The following is a 10,502-nucleotide window of genomic DNA, read 5'->3' as shown; positions in this document are numbered from 1 at the left end:
TGGGGGAGGTGGAGAGGGAGTAATGAGGGATTATTAAACTTAGGTATTGTAAGAGGCCATCGAACCTTTAGAACCCAGTGAAATTGTACCCAAATAAGGAAAAAAGGCCATTTATAGATTATTGCAAATATATGAAGAGGTTAGTGGAGTGTCTAGAAAATAAATGTAAACAGTCCAAATATTTTGAGTGCATGCCTCACATCAAGTCCAAAAATTGCATGAAAACTTGATATATTGAAAATGTTCAAACCTTAGGAGTTTGATCTACTATATTTGCATCTAAAAATATTGTCCCACATTGGCAAACAAACATCCCATGTTAGTCTGGGCCAACACTCAATCCGTATTCACATGGATGGACTCCTCATGAGGGTACACTCGTGGATAGTGATGCCATCCAACGCAAATCAATGACATCGAGTTCATGGGATGACATACATTTAACTCGTGTTGTATACTTCTATATTGATGATGATAATTCTACACGACCTAATTTAAAAAATTGTCCCACATTGTCCCATGTTAGTCTAGCCCAACACTTCAAGCCGTATTCACATGGATGGGCTCCTCATGAGGGTACACTCATGGATAGTGATGTCATCTAACACAAATAAATGACATCGAGTTCATGGGATGACATACATTTCACTCATGTTGTATTCTTGTATAATAATGATGATAATTCTACACCACCCCATAATATTAGTGCTCCCAACAGTTGTCCCTTGACGCTAGTCTCAATGCATTCTTATCTCCTTCTCACGTTACGCCACTTAATAACTCCTATTTGCATATGGCATCATCATCTTGTACCACTACAAGATGATGTTGCAAGTAACATAATGATGGTTGTAACTTTGGGTCTCGGTGGTCGGTTTCGCTTTTGGAGATATGATTGTTTCATCTTGCTTTCCTTGCTCTCTCTCTCTCTCTCTCACACACACACACACACACACACACACAAATACTACAGATAATTGTGTGTGTCATATTATATGTTCACCTATTCACTCAATAACAAATTTAAAGGTGCAACCACCAAGAGGGGGGGGGGGATATTAGAGAGACAACAAGAAGAAGTGATGTGTTATATGTTGATAGGAAGGAGGTAAATGTATCTTTGTTCCAAAGACTGGCCGTATTGATGCTTGGTCATAAACATTAGGATCAATGTAGAAGCAAAAATGATGAGATATATGAATGCTTGTTTCTTTTTAGGCAATAATTATGTTGAGACATAATTTGGGGGCGAATTGTTGAGTTGAAATGATCACATTGATTGTCCGAAAGACTGTGAGCCTGGTTGTAAGTTCGACATGATGGTGAGGTATTATGTACTAGTTTAAGAAAGGAAGTGAGAGAAATATATGGTGAGATGTAAGGGATATGGAAGCTATAAGATGGTAAGTTTGAAGATGGTCACGTGTCGACGACGGTGATGGTAGTAAAAAGAGTAAGGCCTCGGGTGACACGTGGGTGGTAGATACATCATACGATATAGGAAAAGAAGTCAAGATATATAATTAACGTTTTGGAAGACCAAAGTGGACACATCACCAAGTTTGGAGCACCAACCAAACCCAACTTAACTTAAGACAACCATTTGGGGATGAAGGGAAGGGAAAAAGAGGGAGGGAGTGGAGTGGAGTGGAGTTTAGCTAGTTAGTTAGTTAGTTAGTTAGGTAGTTGTTGTTAGCGTAGAAGTAGAAAAGAGAAAAACGTAGCTTCTCCGACAAGCCCCTCCCCACCCCCCACCCCCCTTTTTAAAAAAACAACCCCAACAACTCCAACAGCCCCAACCCTAACCAACGACACGTGGTGCTACTACTACTACTACTACTACTTCTAGTAAGGAGAGAGAGAGAGAGAGAGAGAGAGAGGAATGAGATGATGATGATATGTGGAGAGGAAGGAATGAGATGATGATGATGGCACATCAGGAATGCATGCACAATCGTACACACACTTACTTACACGTAAAATGGATGCATGCATGCATGTATGTATTTAGTATGTGTGTATGTATGTATGTATGTATGTATGTGTGTATGTATGTATGTATGTGTATGGCATTCAATTAATTCTATTGCTCCTTCCTTCGGGCTTTCCTCCTCTACTCTACTCTACTCTACTCTACTCGATGAATGAATGGGTAAATACCCCAATTTTTTTATCGTAAACCAATTGTCTCATGGGCCAATTTTGGTCTTAGAAGACAGACGTTAATATATCTTTCTCTCTCTTTCTCTCTCTTTTTCTGTGTGTCTCTGTAGCGGCCATACTAGCGAATGAAATGATGATGATATGATAATACATATACAGATCTAATAATTGGCTTTTAAGTTGTACTGTAACACGAAACACACACACACACACACACACACACACACACACACACACACACACAGACACAGTGAATAGAGTATTTAAATCAATGCCATCTGTTTAGGAGTGACCGCATTAAGTTAACAAGAAATAGTAGAGAAAATAGTAAAACAAGTGGAGGAGAATGAATATATATATACACACATTTTGCACACACCCACACAATCTGCTGCCATAAATAACTATACTACTACTACTACTACTACACTACTATCATCATTACCGCCGGTTATCTATCTCGACACCAACAACAGCAAATTCTAATTTATGTACATACATATTCATTTAAATTTATATATTCTCATGGGAATTCGGAACTCTGCTACTTACTTACTTACTTACTCACCAAAACCAAAACCAAAACCCCAAACCAACCCCCATTCCCAAATTCTAAATTAATCATTCAATAAATTCTATATATACATGCATATACTAATTACTTAAGTACCAGAAAAATTAGAGCCTGTCTGTCTGTGTACAAAATCTGTCTAACTGAACGGATTGTATTGGATTGGACTGGATTGGATTGGATTAGGTTAGATGGGGCCTGCTGCTGCTGCTGCTGCTGCATGCTGGTGGTGATCAATCCCTTCCCATCCATTCACTTCTGTGGTGGCCATGTCTTCAGATCCCGACATTACGTTAATCGGCCAGCGCCAGGCCAACGCCAAGGCGGGTGGTGGGGCTGCAGCAACACTACTGTATGGTCATGGTCCTGATGATGATCCTAAGTTCCTCATTAACACTAATAATAGAAGTAGTGGTAGTGGTAGTGGTAGTGGTATGGGATGCATGGCCGGCATTCTCCAGATCTTCGATGTCCACCGCATCCTGTCGGGGTCGGGCCGCAGGACCCGCCGCTTCCTCGGCCACATTCGGCGCAATATCCACATTATCAACATGGCAGCAGCAGGTTGGAAAGAAAGAAAGAAAGAAAGAAAGAAAACCAATTAATTCTGGCTTCCTATAATTAATCATGGCTAACTCACTTAGCAAATTTAGATGATTTTTTGGTTAATTAAAAATGTAGCCGATTTTTATCTTCACTTTCTTCTGATTCATGCATGCTCTTTGAACTTTACTTACAGGCGTAAACAGTAGTAAATTTAGTGGCCACAAGTGCAATGTCAAGAATCATATTACCTCTCCTGATCTTGATCCTGATCCTAATCCTTTTCCTCCTCCTCCTCCTCCTATGTCGTCAGTGACTAATGATGCTAATAATGATGATCATGAAGAGAGAAGCGCCATGGGTGATCATCAGCACTCCGATACTAATATCTCTGCCAGTTATATTGCATCTAGTACGTCTAATTGTAGTGGACCTATACATTCCAGCAACAAATTCCATGAATATATAATTGAGGCTCTAAGTGATCCACCCGCCCCCAGCCCCATCATCATGAGCCGATCTAATTCCGCTAACCTCAATATCAGCAATGCTCCTTTCAACGCCCAAGATCCATTGATCGATCCTAAAACCAAATTCTCCTTGATCCATATTCGCCCATCCGAACTAGTCGAGTTCGAGCTTCCATCGTCGGCCACTGCTACTTCCCGGAAGAGCTCATACGAGCCATCACATTATTGTTCTGAGACTACCCAATGTAATGATTCGCCTCTTCGTCAACTGTGTAACGCAGGAAGAAATGATTTGAAGGAAATGCATAGATTATCACTAGATGGTAGCAGAGGATCAGCTCGATACAATGCTTCCTATATTAATCGATCTGTTGCCACCATCAATGGGTCAAGCCCTTTAGCTCAACGCATGCATTCATTTAATCACAATAATAATAATAATAATAATAATAATTCTAAGACGGGTCCTGCTTCTGCTACGTCTACATCCAGGACAGTCCCTTGTGCTTATAGCATTATTATGGATCATAATTGGGATGATAATGACGGAGATCATGGGTCTAATACAATTAACAATCAAGAGCCGAAGAGGAGCTCATTTAGCTCCAATGTAGTAGCCAAATTGATGGGTCTTGATGATGATGATGATGATGGGGATGTATTGGTGTCCAGCACATGTTTGAATAACCCTATTAACCATGGAAAAACTCCCTTACTTAACCAACTTATACCCAAGAAGAATCATCATTGTCAATATAATTCCACTGATCCGGCCGAATATATGCTCTCTTCGGCTGCAAATGTACATCTCCTAGCCGAAGAAGAAGCACGAAGAAACGATTCGATGAATCACACGTGGTTCCAGCGCCAGTTTCTGGTCGAGAAAAACACAATGGGGGAATGCTGTGATGATTTGGAAGCATTGAAGCAACTTCTGGGCACTATGGATATGGACGATATCCGGCGCACCACGAGCGTAAGCAATTCCCGTACTTTTGTGGCTATTGCAAATAGATCAATACTAGAATGCTCGCCAGAGTATAATCGGGTATCGAGACATTCGAGAGAAGGTAGTAGTGCTACTACAACACCACCGTTACAAAATTCTTCATGCAGGAAGAGCTCAATTAGAACCTCACCAAGATCAAAGAAAGCTGCTGATCATGGTAATGTGCATATGCCAAGCCAAATTCACAGTGATGATGCTTATAGAAGTGGTATACAATCTTCTCAACGGACTCCTACTAGATCTCGGAGGCGGCCTGCAGTGACTACATGGCAGAGTGGCAGTAGCTGTACTGAGAGCTGTTCGGAGGAGGCGGCATCCGAATCATCAGTATGTGAGGCCAAAGAATTGGCTGCGTTAATGAATGGCCCAAACCAGCATATAAACACTAGTATGCAAAGCTCGTGGCATGATGGTCGAGCACCGAGAAGCAGCCGGACTAACCACCAAATCAGAGCCAATGCTGGGACTGGAGAGCGGGAAAAGATGCGGATGCGGCTATGTCATGAGAGAGTTGTGGCTCATACCAAGAAGAAGATGATGATGAAAGGCACAAGCTTGATTGTGAATAGAGACAAGTGTATGAAAGCTAGCGAGATCCCTCGAAATGTTGCTAGTAGCTGCACAACTACTAACTCTACTAGGGGACTACTAGGGGTTAGTAATGCATCTGGCCGCAATACATCAGATTGTGCCCGGCCAAATTCTCGACTAGCTTTCAGGCCTAATTCGGAGGGTATAAGGTCGGGCGTGCAAAGGAGTACTACTACTACTAGAAGCTCTAGTCATGGACAAACTCGGTCGGGTTATAGTTATCCGAGATCATCAGTCGCCAAATGCAACCTGAAGTTTGAAGGATTGTCTTCCTCTCCGTGTTGCCGAGAAGACATCGAAAAGCTTCACATTGCCAGGAAAACACCAAATGATCACTCCACCTCCACTCATGATTCTGAAGATCAAAGTAATGGTAGTAATAATAAGTTGAGTGAGCTTCTAGATCATGTTGAGGCAAATCAAATTGCATTAACCACCCAATTACAGTGTGATAAGAACAATTTAATCAACCACACAAGCATCTATTGCGAGCCGCATCGATCGGCAACTAACCCATATGAGCAATATGCTAGCCAAAGTGGAGCCTCTAAATGGCTAGAATCAAAGGAGGTAACTGCAAACTTCAACATTGAATATTTTTTCCAGTCTTTTACATATTTACGTATGTTAAAGGTTAATTCCAGAGTCGAATACCAATGATATGTTCTGATAAATGTTCATTGTATTGTGTCCCGGTAGAGTGATGACACTGATTCGCAAGGAGACAAGTCCACAACAGGCTTGTACTGTGAGCAACCCAGTCCGATTTCGGTTCTGGATGGGCCGTTTTATCAGGAAGAATCAGAGATTTCTTCTCCACCGCTAGCCAAGGCATCAACTAAACTCATGCTTCGATTTGAAGAAGGTATGTATAATTTCAATTATGAACGTTTTCTAGGTTCTTGATTTGTAATATTTAGACACGGTTTACTCTTGATGTGGTTAAAAGAAAAAAAGCCCACTAAATTCATTGGTCATGTCTTCCATCTGAGAGATTGTATCCATGGAGGCATTAATGTGAAGACAATAAAGACTTGTCTCGTGCTGCTCCACCTCCAACTGCAAGTTTCCTTTTCATGCTGGAAACGATTAGGTTCAGGGAATTGATCTGACTAAGATTAACAACAATTAATCCTTAGGGTTGCACTAGATCACTTAAGGAAAACCAAATGTGGTTGATATTTATTTACAGGAATGTTAAGCTATGGAAAGTCTTAAATATCTTAGATTATTGGTACATATATTCAACGAAACGATCTGATCATGTGGATGGTGAATCGATTCTTTTTGTAGATATTCAATGCGGTGATGCTAGAACTAGCGAAGAAGGCGTGAACCTAGTGGAGGCTGAATGTGTTTCACAACTTGGAATACAAGATGCATTCGAGGCCCCGTCGTCCATGGACACCATCGACAATGATTTCGAGTATGTAAAAGAACTCTTACGAAGATCGATTACACTCGTAGGAGCATCAGACATTGGGGTTAAAGATAAAGAAGCATTACATGATGGTACTAATATGATGATTATTAACAACACATGCAAATTAGCACCATTGCAGTCACAACTTTTTGCCATGTTAGAGGCAGAGAATAATAAATTTATGGCATCATCATCATCATCGATCAAATCGAAGGAGTCAGGGAGCGATTCATGCATGTACCAGAGGCGGAAGCTTTTGTTCGATCTCGTGGACTCGAGGTTGAGAAGCCGAGTGAATAAATGGTTAGTCCTACAACATCATCCATGGATTCTCGCTCGCGACCACAACATCAACAAGAGGCTCCTAGGATGCTCTCATGTCTTGAACCCTTTCTTCATACAAGGCCTTGATGAGCACAACAATGTGTGCTTAAGCAAAGAAGGGGCCAAGGTTCTAGTGAAGGAGGTGTGGGAAGAGGTTTCCTCTACTAACAAAACTGCCAAGGACTGCATCCTCAATGAGAATGAAGCTTCTGATGCCAAGTTTAGTAGAGATGGTATTGATGATCATGTGGGGCGTCTAATCGAGGCGGACATATTGAGAGACAGCCAAGCGGCTGGCCTATCCGGCGGGGATTGGTGTCATATTGAGGAGCTCGATGCCGAGAAAGCCAAGATAAGCCGTGATATCGAGCGATTGATCTTCAAGGATCTCATTGATCATATCTTGAGAGACCTTGGTCTCATGTCTTCCCTTTCTTTTTCTTCTTCTTCTTCTTCTTTCACCAAGAGGCAACTTTTCCATTGATTTCCCCCTCTTCATATAAATTTGTAATTTCAAGTCTTATAAATTTGTTGAATTAGTTATAATGGTTTCACCCATCACATTTTCTTGGTGCAGAAATCCCCACTTTCTTATGAAGAGACAGAGATCATAATTATGACCTATAATTATATAAACATACATATTACACATCTAACTGCATAAATATCTTAACACAAATATCATGCCCATCTGCGTTAAGTCTATAAACAAGCCGTTTAGCAACTCCTAGGAAAATTAACAGTTTGAAATTACCTCTAATCATGAGCAGTTTCTGATTTTCTAAAAGAAAACGTCACTCCCATATCGTGGAGACATCCATTATTTAAGTGCATCGACAAAGTTTAGATAAAATTTCGCGAAACTTCAAAACAAAAATTGGAGAAATTATTCCCCAATTCAAACTGGAGGCTATCTATATATAGTATTAGTGGCATAACCTCGTTCATATGTACTCTTTTTTAAGGCTTCGGATTTACTTTTTAGCCACTTTCAAATATGGGAGATATTATCAAAACATATTGAACACTTCCGCCAATTTTACATATATCCAACACCACCACAAAATGTGAGGAACATAATTATAATATAATAGACAAGACTTCATCAAAATGAACGAATCATGGATTGTTATTTGAGATCATTGAGAAAGATTTGTTTATTTGGCACATAGAGTAGGTAAGTAATTGATCAGAATCATAGCTTAGTAGGCTAAAACAAAAAAATCATGTGGAAATGGATCGCTTACAGGAATAGGAATACAGACATGGAGAGGAGAGGAATATGGAAGGAGCTTTAATTTGTTTCCAACACATTAAAGAATGAAATAATGAATAAAAGATTGGGGGGAGAGAGAGAGAGAGAGAGAGATCGACAATCTTTTGCAGGCTATTAACTATGTATCTAATGCACTCAAAATGGGGATCAAAACGCAGAAAGCAAGAGACCCAAAACAGGCAAATCGCAGCAAAGACCCAAACGCAAGAATGAAGCCAACAAGACCCAAAAGAAGAGCAAAGTGCAAAGTCTGAGAGGACCAGATCCAAACGCAAGAACAAAAGCTAAAAAAAAGGTATGAGTGGATTTAAGGGGCGGATGGAGGTGTTTCTGCAGCCACTTTAGCGTCCTTCTTCTCTGGATCTTCGATAACTATACTCTCTTTCTTCTCTGAATCTCCTTTCTCTTCTTCTTTCGGAGGAGAAGGAATGGTCTCGGTACCATTGCCGATCTCACGGGTCTCGATCGCCGCCGTTTCAGGAGCCAATGAATGTCCGGCTTCTTCCTTATCATGTATTATAGCGACGATCGATTCAGATTCCTCTTCGGATATTTTCACCGCTTCTCCATCCACAGTAGCAGTAATAGTAGAGATTTCTTCCTTCACAATTATGGCTGCATCCACAGGTCCTTCTTCCTTCTTCTTTTCTTCTTCTTCTTCTTCTCCTTCTCCTCCTCCTTCCTTTTTCTTTTCTCCTTCTTCTTCTTCCTTTTCCTTTTCCTTTTCTTCTCCTTCAACAGCAACAATAAGAGGTGGAGATGGCAATGGCTCGTCTTCCAGATATACTGATGCTTTCTTGAACAAGTACACCACTGGGCCTGATACCAATCCGGGGCCCAGCTTTGATCCTGCTTCATATATTTCTTGGGTTCCCGGAAACCCTAAATGTTTTACAAATCAAAGCCAACAGATCATTAATCTTAATACAATTACCACCAATTCATTAACCACAATAATTTATGATTTGTGCATAATAGCATCATTGAAGATCAGTGTTACAGCATCAGCAATGACCATTATCAATATGTAACGCTCTACTATGGTTAAAAGATCAATCAAGTAACTAATATATATATATATATACCTTCATTGACAAGATCTAGAAGCACACTTTGCACTGCCTCTGGGTTCTTTTTCACGGCAGCTTCGTCAGGCTCCTTCAGCAATTTCTACACGAATAATGCCATAACAACAACATTTTCTTTAAATTTCTTTGCCATAATGCATTTTAATATGAGGGTAGAAAAGAGATCGATCGATTATTGATGACCCCATTTAAACTACTGAAACGACAACCAGATGGATTGCAATAGCATTTACAATGGTTTACAGCTAGCAATTACCTTAGAGATGTAGGTAGAGGATCTATAAATCTCCACAACTTTGGCGCTGAGATCGGAACTTTTCGATTCAATCTCCTGGTCCAAGAAGACCTACAAAACGAACATGATCAATACTTTCAGATTAACATTAATGTCATATCGATCCGACAGCCTTCATCTAACACACCATGAATCCCTAGGGGGGTTGTGTTGCTAAAGGTTAGCAAAACTTTGATCCATAAGCACATTTTCGTTGAGTAGAATTATTCAGGGTTTTGGTGAAAACGAATATTCATGATATATTACCTTTGAGTCATTGAATGCCTTGCAAACCTCTGCACCTTGCTTCTTGGCTCTGGATTTGTCAAACAACTTCTTGAACTTGGGTACCACTTTGCTCTTCCAGAAGCTGGCCATATCTTGATTTTGGCACAATAAAAGGCTCCTGCCCCCCGATTATGAGAGAGATAAAGGAAGGAGGCAATAATCAATGAGAGGAGGATATGGGCTTTCAAATTTGCAGGTCCTGGAGTATGGTAAAGGTGATGGATGGGTGGTGATAATGATGATGATTATGATAGATAGATAGATGTATGTATGTATGACAGTATGTGGGTATATATATATATATGCATGTATTGCCTTTGAAACCCACCCAAAAGAAAAAAAGAATAGATCCAAGTGGGCATGAACCATTCATTATGACCACACACACGAGGGCAGCCTGGCATCATAAGCATATATATATGTATGTATGTATGTATATATATATATATATATATATATATAAATTCTGTGTTGTATGCAAG

At 40.3% G+C, this 10,502-nt stretch overlaps 2 protein-coding genes across 2 annotated transcripts; one reads left to right on the top strand and one right to left on the bottom strand.

The window, feature by feature from the left end:
* Positions 1–2,952: 2,952 nt before the first annotated feature.
* On the top strand, positions 2,953–7,657 carry LOC147851905 (uncharacterized). Its single transcript, XM_087334448.1, has 4 exons — positions 2,953–3,298; positions 3,474–5,917; positions 6,047–6,212; positions 6,641–7,657. Exons 1-4 carry the CDS (start codon positions 3,004–3,006, stop codon positions 7,576–7,578), a joined length of 3,843 nt encoding a protein of 1,280 aa, XP_087190574.1. The 5' UTR covers positions 2,953–3,003; the 3' UTR covers positions 7,579–7,657.
* A 485-nt stretch (positions 7,658–8,142) lies between these two features.
* On the bottom strand, positions 8,143–10,174 carry LOC147851904 (salt stress root protein RS1-like). Its single transcript, XM_087333752.1, has 4 exons — positions 10,000–10,174; positions 9,715–9,804; positions 9,456–9,540; positions 8,143–9,252 (listed from the first exon to the last, which is right to left on the bottom strand). Exons 1-4 carry the CDS (start codon positions 10,108–10,110, stop codon positions 8,678–8,680), a joined length of 861 nt encoding a protein of 286 aa, XP_087189878.1. The 5' UTR covers positions 10,111–10,174; the 3' UTR covers positions 8,143–8,677.
* Between the last annotated feature and the right edge of the window lie 328 nt (positions 10,175–10,502).

This window comes from Azolla caroliniana, unplaced genomic scaffold, assembly GCF_043228905.1.
Source record: "Azolla caroliniana isolate FFs.n. ecotype wild unplaced genomic scaffold, voAzoCaro1.0.p SCAF_18, whole genome shotgun sequence".
Taxonomy (NCBI): domain Eukaryota; kingdom Viridiplantae; phylum Streptophyta; class Polypodiopsida; order Salviniales; family Salviniaceae; genus Azolla; species Azolla caroliniana.
Note: the sequence above shows the minus strand (reverse complement) of the source record. Positions and strands in the feature narration are given on the sequence as shown.